Source organism: Puntigrus tetrazona, chromosome 2 (genome assembly GCF_018831695.1).
Source record: "Puntigrus tetrazona isolate hp1 chromosome 2, ASM1883169v1, whole genome shotgun sequence".
NCBI lineage: Eukaryota > Metazoa > Chordata > Actinopteri > Cypriniformes > Cyprinidae > Puntigrus > Puntigrus tetrazona.
Window position 1 is genome coordinate 15,669,079 of NC_056700.1, and position 15,828 is coordinate 15,684,906.

The following is a 15,828-nucleotide window of genomic DNA, read 5'->3' on the forward strand; positions in this document are numbered from 1 at the left end:
CCATTGTATGTTTAGCCCATTTTTATGCATCATAATATAGAAAGCAGATTTTTTTTATTTATTTTTTTAACCAATGAATATAATTTTGTCAGACCACCACAAAAAAAAGCATTCCAACTGAATTTTGAAGAGTTAGTTAATTAATAATTTACCCTCATATCGTTCCAAACCCACGGGACCTAGAGCTAGAACTAGACCCAAGACCCAAGACTATTGTAGCAAGCCATAAACGTGAGTTAGCTGCATTGCTGTATACGGAAGGTCAAAAACGTCTAAGATTTCATCTGATACTAACACTCCCCTAAGGGTTCATAAATTTCTATTGAGAATTTCGAAATAAGCAGCAAGACACGTTTCTACCCTCTCCATGTTGTAATTGGTACATTCAAAGCACCGTTTCTCTATGAAAGTGGACATGCTACAAGAACGGTAGTTGATTTAATTTAGGCTGCAGACTTGTTCTAACAGCATGCAGCATAATATGGCGTGACATTACACCAGTATTTGGCGTGTTACACCATAAACAAATACAATTAGCCACACTGTGGTCTTATTTTTAATTACAGACTCCATCATAAACTGCCTTTTTTATTACAATAATTATTTATTTTTTTTAGAAGTCCAAAAAATATGTTCACCTTCACAAACTAGTAACAAAAAAGGGACTGCGTCCACTCACTTCCCCTGCACTGCCACATGGATGTGAGGTAGAGGGGTCAGTGGCATGACATGTCATAGCCGTGCGGACTAAAGAGTTGATAAACACTCATGGCAGCAGGTGAAGAGAGTGGAGCTGAGAGTCACTGGCCTCTGGCTATCATTTCATTACTCTGAATCCCAGCCTCCCTGTGGACATGACACCACTCACCTCACACTGGCACACATCCCTAAACCTGTGCTCTAGAGCTCCGCAAACAACATATGCTACATGCCACTTCGTAAAACACTTACACTTCTATTAATGTAAAGAGCATTTCATCCTGTTAAAATCTGGAGAGGTGTTAAAAACAGAGGAGGACGCTTTTTACGACTTTTAATTTGACTCTTAATAAAATCTTAATGAATCAGACTAAGATATTGATATTTGCTACAGGAATATATGGATCTGGGACATAAAGACCTTCGTTAATCAAGGTTATTGGCATTTTGCCACTCCTATGAGTTGGACATTATTGACAAGTAATACTGTCTAAAAGCCTAAAGTGTTCTTCGTTCTGCCAATATTTTGTACATTTACGGTTACGCTATTACTTGTTTAATGTAAAAATGTTTGTTTCTATTTGAAGTGGTGTTACACAGCATCCGATCAACTCATGGCTCATCCGGTGGAGTGAGTTTGGGGAGGGCGGGACTATCTGTTTCGACCGACCAATGGCAGAGTGTTTAGGAAAAATATATCCGCAATGTCCAAACAAAACACTTTTTATATTAACTACGCTGGAGGAAAAAATGCACAACGGAACAACGCTCGTTCACAGGTACTACTAAAACACAATAATTAAAATCAGTGAGGAACCCTAAATCAATTTTCTTTAAAAAGAAACATAATACAGGCATAAGTTGTTTTGCATAAGCTTCAAACAGATTTGGCAATACTCTAGTTAAAGCTGTCAAGCTCAAATTGGGTTACAAAGTCAGACTCAGCAAAACATCCCAGAAGAAAACCCCACCCACTAATCGCTAAAGATTAAAATGAGCTTAATTAGATGCTTCATATTGAGTGGGAGGCAGCTAAGAGCCCACGTATTGAAAATATCCACCTAAAATTCCTTGACCTAAGACGATTTTTCCACATTAATAGTGTGCTTTTCTGCCTGCAGGCTTCCATCCTCCTCTGGCTGGAAATCTGTGGCCAGCACCTGTTCAGTGGGATGCAAACGTGACATCAATTTCAGATTATACTGAATGGTACTCTGCTTGAAGACCCACTCAGCTACGCTTTCAATCTCACCACAAGTGTAGCCTACACTTCTCGAAACGCATTCAACTCACTCCTGCGATGTAAACATCACTTACTAGATCCTGTGCTGTGTTGTGTTGCCCTCTCTACAATAGCTTGACTATGCGAGAAAATGAGAGGTCTAGAAAATGCAGAGATGTAAAAATGGCAATAATACGATACTGATGCTGAAGTTAAAACAATGTAGTATTTAATCGGTGCAGTTTGACAGAATGGAAGAAATAGTCCATGCCTAAAACAAGGCAAAATGGCTTTTTTTCTTGAAAACAACAAAACAAATAAAATATTGTTTTATAAAAAATACAAAGAGCCAATTTGTAAACATAAAAATACTCACTTTATTGATTAAATAATACACAAGAATTAATCTAAGAGTTTCACGTCATGTTTGTTTGCATTATTTTATATGTATTTTTATTGTTCATTTAAATTTTTCCTTTGTATTTTTGTTGTTTTTAATGTATTATAGTATTTTAATAAGTGCTGTCAAACAATTAATCACGTCCAAAAAAAGTTAGTGTTCACGTGTGTGTGTAATGTGTATATGTATTATGTATATATAAATACAACTCATGCATCTATATCTGTAAAAAACATGTTGTTCATACAACATTTATATATGATATAAATTATATGAATATAAATATATACATGTAAATAAATGCAATGTTTTCAAAATATATATGTACTTTTATATATACACATAATAAATATGCACAGTACACACACACACACATATTATGTTTAAATTATGTTTATTTCACCTTTCAATTGACAGAAATCATTTTGTTAATTTCAGTTTAACAGTAACAACGCCGCTTCTCATTTCTGCGCGCGAATCCTCTAAACGACTGCAACCTTAAGAAAATGTGAGATGAGTCCGAATAACTTTTTTGTGGCAATCAGCATTACATCACAATCGCAGTCGAACGAGCTCCACTTGTATTAAACCCAGAATATTCCTGTAAGGCTAACTCAAGCTTGACACAGTTTCAGCTGCCATACACGAACACTAAACAGTTACATAATCGAGGCCTTTCGCTACGTTTCAGGCTTTGAAATGTATCTAATGCGGAGCATAACAAAGGTAAGTCATCGCACCGAAGTGTGAACCCGAGTGGCTAATTATGAGACAGCATTGTCTCTATACACAGTCTATATCACAGCACACAAACAAGCAGAAGGAAGTCTTGGGTGGCTGCGCTCCAGCTCTGTTAGCTTGTAAGCTCCACAGACCGCGGCCCCAGCTTTTGCCTGCCTCAAGTCCAGCTGCTCACTCTACTCCGAGCCAAGAGACAAATTAAACCGCCACAGCTGAAGCCGTCGTTTGGACGGACCTCTAAGTTGGCATCTGGATAGTCTTAGACATGATTATCCCCATTCACCTAAATACACTTGCAACTCCCTAAGAAATAAACTACAAACGACAAACACATTCTGTACTCCAGGGCGCAACTAGGCTTGGTCTGGTATCATTAATAATTAGTTATTTTCATGCTCGCGAGCGCAGAAAAATGAACTTTAAACTTTGAGGAAGAGACAAAAACCAGACAAAGCCAGCGTTCAAAACAAAGCAGTCCACTTCGTGCCACCTTTGTGTCACGGGTCTTACTGTTCCCATGACAACTAATCCCAAAACCCCAATGATTTCGCTTCTCATCTGTATGACCAGCGATCCGGAGTCTAAATTTGCGCCGTTCAATAAAACACAACATACATTCGCCGCTGATTTCCAATCAAACCCAAGCAGGCAGACTCAAAAGGTCATTTATCTCTGGTGGGTGGAGGTAGATTGGCCAAACAGTGCGGCTCCTGTTTAAAACAAACGGTAAAACGGACCAACGGACAATCCGCCCCTTGGGCTCTCAGGTATCGCGCTGTAGAAAGAGAGATTAAAAAGCTGATTGTGCGGGTGAATGAGAGGAACAGATACAGATGCTGAGAGAAAGCCATTCGGAGGATCCACTGAGAACCAATGGAGCACATATCAGACAGCAAAAGTGATTGACTGCTAATGAGTCGAGGCGAAACAACAAATTGCCACCTTTACTTTCCATGCTGTCAGTGACGTGCATATATATTTACGTTCACTCATCACAACACCGTTTAAGCGGTTCAAAACAACCGGAATAGCCTTCATTCCGAATCAGAACGGCAGAAAATAATTCTAGTATTCTTAAAAACATATTATTTTCAATTTATTTGTAAAAAGTCAGGAGCAAAATCTATAGCAAAATAGACTCAAAACATTCGATCCTTTTTGACAGGTGTGTGTTATTGTTAGGGATTGTGATGGTAGCGCACGAGAGGAAAAAATACCTGAAAAAAGCATTCCGAATTGTTCAGGAAAGAAAAATAGTTTGTTTACAAGGGCAATGAACAATCCTAAAACCCCTCAAAACATCAAAAAAGAAAAAAAACATGAGGTTTTGGGGAAGCTACTCAATGCCATATACTCTATGAGACGACAATAAACAAATGCGATGTTTATTTAAGAATGGACCGTATTACAATATGTGCAATTAACATGATATACTGCAATCACCGATGAAATAAACAGGGAGAACAGCTGCATGTTAATTGGACCCCGTAAACAGCAGTTGCCATGAGACTAACGTGCCATGATGTGCTCTCGTCAATAATTTACTAATCAAAAGGTTAATAAGAAACTGTTTATATGTGCCAAACATTTGTAAATATTCAACACATTTCTAGTTGCTCCAGCCCTGATTCATGAACCACCTCGAGCTCAACGCACGCACTTTCTATTAAGTTTGTAAACATAATCGATTACAAAAACGTTTAAAAATGGTAACCAAAAAAAATAAAAAATTAAATGCACCTGTTCGTGTTTAAGAAAGAATACAGACTTGAAACACAGCTTTAATCGTGTCCCTCTTTTAACGGATAACTGGGTGTTATAGTGTTTGTTATTAATAAGAACGTGCAATTAAAAAGATGAATGCGTTCGAAACACCATTGCAAAGCACGAAGCATCCAGACTTTATAAAAACGTTACTCTGAATTCTCCTCCATGCTCATAGATCTTCGGCCACAAAGTCACCACATGTCCTGCCAGCTTCCTATCTGGAGACGCTGGGGCAAGATGCTGTCCACGGATGCTGTGGGTACCATTACACAGCATCATCCCTACACTCGACTCTGCTGGGAGGAGCTGAAATGTGCATGTCGATGAAAATAAAGCCTATTTTGTGGTACTGCGATCTGGCCAAGAGTTGAGATCGCATAGGAAGCATCTCTACGTGGAATATCTCTCTACGCCTTGATCAAGATGGCAGGCAATAAAGATAGCGTGCGATGCGAGAGGAAAACAAAGAGCGTCGTTTCAAAAGAAGTCACGCAGATGTTAAAGAAGACGTTTCAAATTTTGTAAATCGTGAACACAAACGTGCCATTTCTTACCTTGATCCTTCGCGAGCTAGGGAGCTCCTCTAGAAGGGATTCATCTTTGTTGTATTCACTTCAGCTCACTGTCTATTTCGGAAGAACTGTCAGTTTCAGCCATAAATGTGTCGTCTGTGTGAAATACAGTTAGTTTTATCGTAACATCCATATAAAACGAGGGAGTTACTTGCCGGATAGCGTTATTTCTTTCTGCCGACAACGCCGATTAATTCATTTTTCGGAAAGAAATGCACACTGATGAAAGGATTATGCCATATTGCAGGAATATTATATATCTCCATGTTGTTGAGAACCCTTGACAGAAGCGTACACTCCAGTGATGATACTAAATATTTTGCCGTGTATTTTCATCTGTCCGTTCTCTGATTTTTGGCGAGGAGAGATGATGGGTGTGCGAATAAAGGCATAGGGAGGCAGGTTTTCTTTAGTACGGAGACTCGGAGGGCTCAAACGGAGGTTCGCTTACTCGCCGCAAGAGGGCGCAGTTAAAACAATCCGATAGGTGTCTTGCACGCGAGCGTGGACCGTTTTGTTGTGGCATTTCTGGCTTTAAATATTTAAATATCATTCACACGTAAGCTTTTTTTCGTCCTAAAGGCAGCTCTTCCGTTAAGATTATGCTGTTTATGTTTCACACGAGCAAGATTGAGCGCGAGAGAAACAAACATCCATGGCGGTGTATTCTTTGGGCAAATGTTTGTTCACTGCAGTTCAGTCAACAGTGAAATGCACGTTACTGCGATCACGAATGGATGTCGACGCTCAGATTCGTGTTTCTTAAGGAGCTACCTTATTTAAGTTTATATATATATATATATATATATATATATATATATATATATATATACAGTATATAATCATCAAGCAGCAGCGTGACAAGCGATGCACCTGCTAAACAAGCCATACTTGAAACAGTGTCGCATCCTCTGGCGCCATCTGGTTGATGTTTGAAGCTGTCACCTGATCGCTGGGGCTCGAACAACACTGCAGTTAATAAATCATGAAGAACCTTCAGACAGCAAAATAATGCATGTCGTTGTACACGCTGACAATTTCCCTTGTTTGATATATATATATATATATAATATTTTTCATTTTCCTTTAAACGACAAAAACGCACCATTTTTTTTTGCAAAAATGGTTTAAAAAAAAAAAAATTCGTAAATGTAAACTTGTAAAAACTCGCTTCACGACTTCCGAAACAAACCACCGTTCAAAATAAGGATTTTAAAGATTTTACCCAATTTTTTTTACAAAACCGAAAATAAATATTATGTGAATAAATGTATACTGCAGAAAACATAATACATTAATAATCAAAAAAATTATATATATATATATATATATATATATATATATATATATATATATATATATATATATATATATATATATATATGTGTGTGTGTGTGTGATGTGATGTGATGTCCCAGGGACATACAATTATTTAACTAAGAGTAAATAAACAAAAGTTATTACCATTAAAAGCCACAGTGCATCTGCAGAACCCACTTGAAATTATTTTAACAGAAACCTTCTATTTCTCACAGAGTGTTGATAAAATATTTAGCAATTATTTTCCACACTGACAGTAAAAATGTTTCTGGAGAACCATGTGACACTAAGGTATACTGCCAAAAATGATCAGAAACGTATAACATTTTTAAAAGAAATATTTAAGCTGTGATAATACTATAGCAACTATAAAACAAAAACATTACAATTAAATGCATTGAACTGTTTTTCACATTTCTTTTTTATTTCTTCAAGGACAATTATGGAGTCTAGAAGATCCACTTGTACACATCAAAACAATGGAATCACCACATTAACATATTTAACAATCACTGAAACAGGAGAAATGGTTAAGAGGTCATCTTTACCGCACAACTCCTAAACCACTAAACCGCGGTCAGCCAATCCAGATCCTGGAAGCTCCACAATAATGAGACCTAAAGCGGTCTCACGGTGTGATCCAGCAGGAGCGGGTTGACAACCAGGTCTAAGTTGGAATGTTTTAAAATAAACACTTATCCATGTAACATAAAAAAAAAAAGGGAACGCATCTCTCCACAGATCCAGCGCAAGAAAACAGATGATCTTGGTCACTAGACTGGAATTGATTCACAAGACCATAGTGCTTTACAGATGGAGCATGTCATTTGATTGATCGTTAATTTAAACAGACATTTAACAGAGGCTGATTTTGGACATTCAGGAATTAGTAAAATCATGTTTAGTACGTACCTTCACAAAAATGTCACAGATAGTAAAGATTTCAGTAGAGCTAGAAGAATGCCGACTAATCTTTCTAGTTTGATTGTGGCTATAAACAGTGGTTTGAGACCTAGTAGACAATCCCAGTGAAGGGTCAACACCATGTTTAAACATGAGGACTTGAGGGATAACTGGGTTGTAACTTTAAATATTTCAGCTGATGCAACACTGAAAATTCACCCTCCAAAAACAAGTGAACAAAAATGCTGGTTGTGAAAATGAGATTTTATAACAGCACAATCTATAGCCTCATTTCTATTTGTTTAAATATGGAATCTCATGTCTGTGGCCAATTAAAGTCCATCTGTTTGCAGTGCTGTCGTCCTGTGAACTTGCTTATTTTCAGAATAACTGATGTTAACAGCGAAGAAAATATTACATATAGTTCACAGAGTTTACAGTAACTTATTATGGAAGCTTGTTTTTTCCATGGGGTTAAAAAAAAAAAAAAAAAAAAAAAAAAAAAAAAAGTTTTTCTCCCCATCTCACAATTCAGATTTTTTTTTTTCCTGAAATTAATTGTGGGATAAGTCACAATTACCTTTAAACTCAGAATTATGAGAAAAAAAAATCTGAATTGTAAGATAAAAACTAAAAACTTTTTCTTTTTTTTTTTCTTTAAATCCGTGGTGAAAACAAGCTTCCACCACAGTGTCCTGGGAGATAAAGACCACTTCTTGCTTGTCAAAAAAAGAAAAAAAAAATAATAATTACAAGACGACTAGGAAATACGGAATGGCAAACATCCTCATGCTTCACAAAAACAAACAAACAAAAAAAAAAAAACCTGAAAGAAAACTGCTTTTAATATGTACACACATCAGATTATTATTTCCTCTCATTTATAACCAACCAGAACTGAAGAAAGCCCTACAAAGTGAGGGTCTACACTGGTAGAAATACGACTGGAGATGACTGGTATTATTACTTTTTAATATCGTAATTTGGTATGACTTTTCTTAATAGAATTTACTTGAATTCAGTAGCTACATGAAAGAACACAACACGTGAGAGTGAGATCAGGTCAAACACACCGGATACACCAGGTGTCTTCACGCAAATACAAGAGCATTCTTGCATACAGCGATCAAGAGAATACTTCACGATTTACACCCACCCAATGCAAAGAACCACACTAATGCAATTTATCACTTTTCTTGTACTGTACAGAACAATCACAGCGAACTATATATTGGAATTTGAGATGATTACAAACATAACACCCTATAATGTCAAAACAGACCGTCAGTTCTGACACCATACGCAGGATCACGCTTTATATTATGAGGCTATTTTAATAAATAAAATACCTTTTCATAAAAATAAAAAAAAAAGATTCTATCATTTAAATTGGATCTTATGACATCATGGAGGTATGGCCAAAAACATTAAGTGAATTATGAGATGCCAAACTAAGTGTGAAAGTCGTCAAAGATCTGCCTCTGACATCATCATGCACTCTTTTAAGACAAATTGGTGCAAATACAATATTTCAATCTTCAGAAAACGATGGTTAAAAACAGACACAAAGGAAAATACATTTAAATAATTTACTATGTATTTACACCTCCTGTTTGCACCAGCAACACAGCATCTTTGATCTGTAGGTTGTGTAGTCATCTAATCGCCCATTTTTACTTTCGATGTCTAGGGAGGGAGAGGGAGAGGGAGGGAGAGAGAGAGAGAGAGAGAGAGAGAGAGAGAGAGAGAGAGAGAGAGAGAGGAGAGGGAGAGAGAGAGAGAGAGAGAGAGAGAGAGAGAGAGAGAGAGAGAGAGAGAGAGAGGGAGAGAGAGGGAGAGGGAGAGAGAGAGGGAGAGGGAGAGGGAGAGGGAGAGAGAGAGAGAGAGAGAGAGATAGTTAATGATTACACAGGTGCCAAAAAAAACAACAACACTGGGGCATAAAATGATCCCAAATATTGCCTGGAGAAACCAAAAAGTTATCATAAACATCTTATTGCAGCTACAGAACCCACGTTTTAATATGAGCTGCTCTTGTGTGGCTTAATAATCTCAATCTGAATTCAAGCATGCATGTCAGATCAATTTAAAGTGTGTGACTGGAAATGGTGATAAAATATTCATTTTCCAGAGGGTGGTCATAAGTAGCTAGATGGATAATGACAAATAATTCAAAAGATCACCCTTTTGGAAATCAGATGGGTTTAATTACAATATTACTTCTGTACTTTGAACAGCACAGTGCTGTTGGAAAGAAAATAAATAAAAAAAAAAAGAAAAAAGGCAAACGGTAACAAACTCATTCTTGTTTGCAATTTTATCAACAAATGTGGAGGAAAGCCAACAACTCTTGGCATAAAAAGAGGCCTGAAGACTAGGAGTATTATTTGGTTAACGAATGAAGGCATGCCTGTAGTTTTTAAAGTAAAATAAGTTCAGAAAATAAAAACGGCAATTTATAGCAGTACAGCAGCACCTCACAGATTTCAAAATGTTTGAAATAATTGAAAACCTGAAAGGTCGTGTAAGTTAGTATTTTCTGCAGTAACTAGAAATTAAATGTCTAATAAGGTCATGCTAACAATTCAGGGCTCATGATTAGCTGTAAATGTGAACAATCACACAGAGTCTGACATTTCGCATGCTAAAAAATAAATACGACCTCATGTTGTGTCAATTACATTTACACAATGCTTCCAAAGCTTTCATCTGTCATGAAAAAAAGTTTGGATCAAGTTTTATTGTCTGCATTTTCGCATCCTTAGCATGGGTTTGATTGGAAAGCAGGAGCTTTAATAAAACATTTTACAAATACGTTTTGTTTTATGCATTCATATGCTGTGCAACGCCCTATTTATTAAACCGTGTTCAAAACAGCCCATATTAAACTAATACAAGAGTACAAGTACAGGGATTTTCAGGAACTTGCCTGCAAGATGGCTACGATCACTCCAAACAGTCCAATGGCACTGCCGAAAATTTCAACAATGAGGATCTTGACAAAGAGGCTGGCATTTTGAGCATCGGCGAGGGCAGCTCCACTGCCCACAATGCCAACGCAGATGCCGCAGAAGAGGTTGGAAAAGCCAACAGTGAGTCCAGCACCAAACATGGAGTAGCCTGAAAAAAAAACAGCACAAATGTGGCATTCAACAGAAGAGGAAGAAAATATTTCATATACAGATGGCAAGAGATTTAGAAGCCAATTACCTGCTAGGTAGTTCTTTGAGCCAATAGTCTCTGGAGTCGTACCAGAGAAGTTCTTAATGACAGGAAATGAAGGGAAAAAAAGGGTTACAACTACTACAGGTGTTCATGTAATGCAGAATTGAAATGTTGTAAAAATCAGCTCTTAACACACAACAAATAAACTAAAATCTCTTTAAATTAGCACTCGCTCTAAAAACTAGAGTTCAAACATGTGTGTCAATACGTTTTAACTTACCTCTGCCAAATTGCTAATGACAATTGCCATGATGATCCCATAAATGGCAACAGCTTCGCAAAAGATAATGCTAAAAAAAAAGAAACAACATTTAATGAACTGTGACAAAGTGCCACTAATTTAATCTCAGACAAAAGCATATATTTTATATGCTACATAAGCTAATCCTGGACCACAATTGCTTCTGTGGTAGCAAAAAGCAAATTTGCATATAAAAATAAACCTTTAAAACATTAAATAAACTGCATATACCTGACAAGATTTTTGGTCTTGATTCTAGGGGCTTTGACTCCACCACCAATGATGCTGGATCCAGTGACATAAATTCCCCTGCGGAGTCACATACTTGTAAATTACCTTCACATTTCAAATGTCTAAGTAAAACTAAGACAAAAGAAGCACGCAATATTCATTTTGGTGATTGAGCTATTGATAGAAATACATAGTTGAATGCATTTATCCATGGAGCTCTTTTTAAGAGCGCAGAAGAGGATATGGAAAGCTGCACTACTAAATGTCAAAATTTCCAATATGATTTTTTTTTTTTTTTTTCCTGAGCTGTCAACTTCTGTAATACACAAAAAAAGAGGAAACGGCCTTACCATGCCGCTCCAACAACAGACAGAGAGATGGCCAGGCCAATTCCAAGATTAGCCCACATAAATGGAGAAGTCTCTGTTAAAAACCTGTGACAGAGAAGGTCAGATTAGCTTGATTTCATTCATCTCGAGTTTTGAAATGGGTCTTGTGGATGTTACCACAGTCAGCAAGACAAGTCGTACAAAAACTGGTCTTACTGAACACGTACCATGCTACATCGAATCGAAATCCAAGGTCAAAAATTGTATAGCAAATACCTGCCAAGAAATAAACAAAAAAATGGATTAGTAGGGTTTTAGTTAACTGCATAAGGTTAACCAGAAATGAAAACGTTTGAAAGTGATAAACCTAAAAAAAAAAAAAGATTAACATTTCAGGAAAATTTAAAGCATCCTGTAAAGTGGCATTATTTGAATAAGTATTATGGATATTTTCAGCAGAATCATAGAGGGTATGTGTGAAAGCTCACAGTCATGTGAGAGCTATCTTCCTCATTTGGTCATAAAGCCAAGTTCAACTACCCTATAACTGCTATTAAAAAAAAAAAAAAAAAAAAAAAAAAAAAAAAAAAACAACACTATAAACAGTGTATTAAATGTCGTTTACAGCCAACGTGTGGAGAAAAAGGTGAAAATACAAATACCAGAAAAAAAAAACATTTCAATTCCAGCTGACATAACAAAAACGTTCTGTTCAGGGCAGGTTTATATCTAAATACAGCCTTAAAAAACGATTGGTACTAACTCCATAGCTTCACTTGAAACTGTTTACGCCGATCCTTTACGACGACAGCATTAAATACAATTAAAACGACATTTAAATGAATGTTTGACGTAGTCGTGCTAGTATATGACAGCTAACGTCAGTTGTACCGAGCCAAAATATGGCTATCCGGTCAAAGAGACACGAGGAACAGTAACGAATTATAAAGACAACTACGTACGATTTAATAAGCATGGCTCTATTAAGATGCGTGTGTTATTAACGTCCATATGTCAGCTGGTCTCATTAGCACTCACCGACGATCAGGATGGTCGCCCAGAAGGCCAAAGTGACCCCGGTGTATAAAATTGCGTGCCCGTTCATCATCCACTCCAACAACAGCGCCAGGTTTGCTATCTAAAGGTTCTCCCGCGAATAAACCTAAAGCTACGGCGATGTTAATCTCTGTTAGATTATCGTATTTAGGTGAAAAAATGATTCCTGTGAGCCCTTCGAAGCGGCGAAGGCTGAAAATCCTGCATCCATCAGAGGAAGGAGTCATCAGCTGATCATGTGACGCGCTCGAGCTGTGCACGTGACTCTAAACGTCACGCTTCCTCAGCAGGGACGATCTTAATTGGTTTCTCTTTGATTATAAATTATTTTTAACGTTTTGATGGTTATATCATTTAAAATATCAAGGATTTGTTTTTTATTGTTTTTATTTTGGCTGTTTACAATCGGTTTTCTATCTATCTATCTATCTATCTATCTATCTATCTATCTATCTATCTATCTATCTAACAATTTATATATATATATATATATATATATATATATATATATATATATATATATATATATATATATATATATATATATATATATATATATTGTTTTATAACTGTCCGGAAGAAAAATAAAATAATAATTTTGATTATTTATTGTAGTTCATGTCTCAACCAGACGATGGCAGTAAATTCTCATTAATAAATCAAATCTATTTTCAGGCTTATGTCAGGAGAAAATCCACTGATGACTTGCATCATCACTCTAAACCTGGAGAAAAAAAATTCAGTTGAAGCACCACTTAGTCTGTTTAATGATGCTTAACTGGAGGTGCAAGTGTCATTTCTGCCAGAACGGACAGCACGTTTTTCAATCCGACGTCAGACACTGATACGTGCGCCCTCTGAACTGTGAATTCTCGTGAGATGGTGAGTGAACAGATAAAATATGTGTGAGATAGTTTTGTATGCAAACAATTGGTCAGACACGCATTGGTATAAGCTTATCTGTTCCACAAATGGTCAATTCCTAGGCGCCACAGGAATCTTATTTTCAGAGCTAGTAGAGGATGCCGTGCTTCACACCAATTTCCCTCTTCCCTTTCTGTCTCTGAGAAATTCATCACTTTAGCAAACAGTCGAATCTACGGCCAGGCTTTCATTAGCTTTCTTTCCTTGTGGCAAAGTCAGGCTTTTTCATTTACTATTGATAGTGTCTTAGATTCATGTTGGGCTGCCTGAAATCAATCAATCAGTCTAGCTCGATATAATAAACAAACATTTCATATGCTGAAATATGACCCCTATTTCACACAGAGTTGTAATAACAGACTTCTGAAGTCGTTTAAAGTTAGTCGTATTTATGCAGTTAACAATTTTGCAACGCAAATGTTACATATCATTGAGGAACAGCCTTCAGTTTCTAATTAAATGTGTTTGTTTTTTAATTAGCGCTATTAATGAGCTATTAAAGGTGCTGTAATATATTACGGCTACTTTGCTAATCAGACGTTGTCTCTATAAAATCCAGCCCTCCAAAGACGGATGAGCAAACCTGAACACGTCAAAGGCAGTGAAGCAGAGAGTGTTTTGTTTTGGGCTACAAAAAAAAAAATATTTGTGTGTGTGTGTGTGCAAAGCTGGCTTTTACAGAGAAAGATGTACTGAAATACAGCTAAAATAAAACAATAAATAGAAGACCAAAAACTTTTGAACATTTTGTAATATTTAAGCTACTGTAATAAAAGATAAAAGTAAAACTCATCACAAAACCACGACAAAATTACAGAAATGCCATTTAAATTATAATCAAAACAACAACCACAAAAAGATACTTAAAAATATTAATCAATAAATAATATTAAAATAACAGTACATCAGTCAACGAATAGAGCCATTTATGCCAGTTATTCTGAAAATGTACAAGGCATACAGAACCTTTAATTATGAATTATGAAAAAACACATCTAGAATAAAGACAGAATATACAGCAAATAAGGTCATTCTCCTGTTATTCAATGCATGGTAATTTTCCAAATCGTCAATGCATGATAAAAGATTTATGATTCATTTTCTATTATTGCTACATTATTGTGCTCCTTTCTCATACGGCTGAACGCAAGCTGTGCGATTATGTAAGTTCACACTGAATTCCATCCAACCAAAAGATTGCATTTGTCCTAGAGACAGTCGCTGAGTCATCTCCTATATAATCAGTTTAAAACATTACATAGCTGGATGGGGGACGAGAGACAATTTAAATGAAATATCTCCTCGGGTTAAGTGAGGGAAATTGAAGTGCAAACAACAGTGTAACCAAATCAATGCCCTAAGTGTGTTTTATTCATTCTAGGCACATCTCCTCAGCTAAAACCCAAAGAGCAAAAAGCTTTTCAGCTTTAGTAAATAGGACTTAATGAGTGTCAAAGCCTGTGAAGCATATGTGAGCGAAAGTCACAAAACAAGGGTGCATCTGAGAGCGCATGATGTATGATAATTTTAACATCGCTCGCCTGAAAGGAACATATGTCCGATATCAGTGGGCCCAGAGCGGCAGATTAATAAAAGGCTGGAATGATGCAAACCTGACGTTTTCCTCCGGCTCATCCGGAAGTGTTGTCATGTGTCATATCTCTGCGTTCTGAGCCGAGCGGATGGTGCATACGGCCCCATGTGTTTTCAGTGTCAGGGCACAAAGCTATCAAGAGATGCATTTCTTCAGCTTTAGGTGCTAGATTAATGAAGAAAATGTCTTGCTATAGAGAGCTGCATGACAAGTTTTAAACTCACACGTCCAGCAATAACGAATAAAAATAATACATTTTCAAACCTGTTTCTTCACTGAGATAAAAAAGGTAACTGAGATTTATTAAGTCGCAGTTCTGACTCTTATTTAGTTTATATATCTGATTACTTACTTTTATCCTCTTAATGCAGAGTTGAATTACATATAAATTGAGATATAAATTCTGAATTTCCTCTGAATTCTGAGGCTGCATCTTGCAATTCTGCCTTTTGTTTCTAACAAAGAAGGCATAAAAGGTAGTTGCAACTTTTTAATCTCGCAATCAGGGTTGCCAGGTTTTCCAAGCCAAACTTGCCCAACTGACTCAAAAGTAGACCAATCAGATTTCAAGGGGGCCCCTTAATAAAAATTTTATTAAAAATTA

General features: G+C 36.6%; 2 protein-coding genes across 2 annotated transcripts in view; both read right to left on the reverse strand.

The window, feature by feature from the left end:
• Window positions 1-5,796, reverse strand: part of b4galt2 (UDP-Gal:betaGlcNAc beta 1,4- galactosyltransferase, polypeptide 2) — an 89,358-nt gene extending 83,562 nt beyond the window's left edge. The window contains exon 1 of the mRNA XM_043218396.1: window positions 5,384-5,796. The gene's annotated coding sequence lies outside the window, so the exon portion shown is untranslated. The remainder of the gene's footprint in view (window positions 1-5,383) is intronic.
• A 1,328-nt stretch (window positions 5,797-7,124) lies between these two features.
• Window positions 7,125-12,948, reverse strand: atp6v0b (ATPase H+ transporting V0 subunit b). The gene is made up of 8 exons (XM_043217212.1): window positions 12,689-12,948; window positions 11,878-11,926; window positions 11,672-11,755; window positions 11,322-11,399; window positions 11,070-11,139; window positions 10,835-10,886; window positions 10,554-10,744; window positions 7,125-9,310 (listed from the first exon to the last, which is right to left on the reverse strand). The coding sequence occupies exons 1-8, from the start codon at window positions 12,756-12,758 to the stop codon at window positions 9,284-9,286; spliced, it is 621 nt and encodes a 206-aa protein (XP_043073147.1). The 5' UTR covers window positions 12,759-12,948; the 3' UTR covers window positions 7,125-9,283.
• Window positions 12,949-15,828: the final 2,880 nt, after the last annotated feature.

Excerpts from the sequence above, each read along its gene's own strand:
- atp6v0b (XM_043217212.1), bottom strand. The coding sequence starts at position 12,758 with ATGATGAACGGGCACGCAATTTTATACACCGGGGTCACTTTGGCCTTC. Across the intron at positions 11,756-11,877 it reads TTTCGATTCGATGTAGCATG|GTTTTTAACAGAGACTTCTC; the intron begins GTACGTGTTCAG and ends TCTCTGTCACAG. Across the intron at positions 9,311-10,553 it reads TGATCGTAGCCATCTTGCAG|ACATCGAAAGTAAAAATGGG; the intron begins GCAAGTTCCTGA and ends CTCCCTCCCTAG.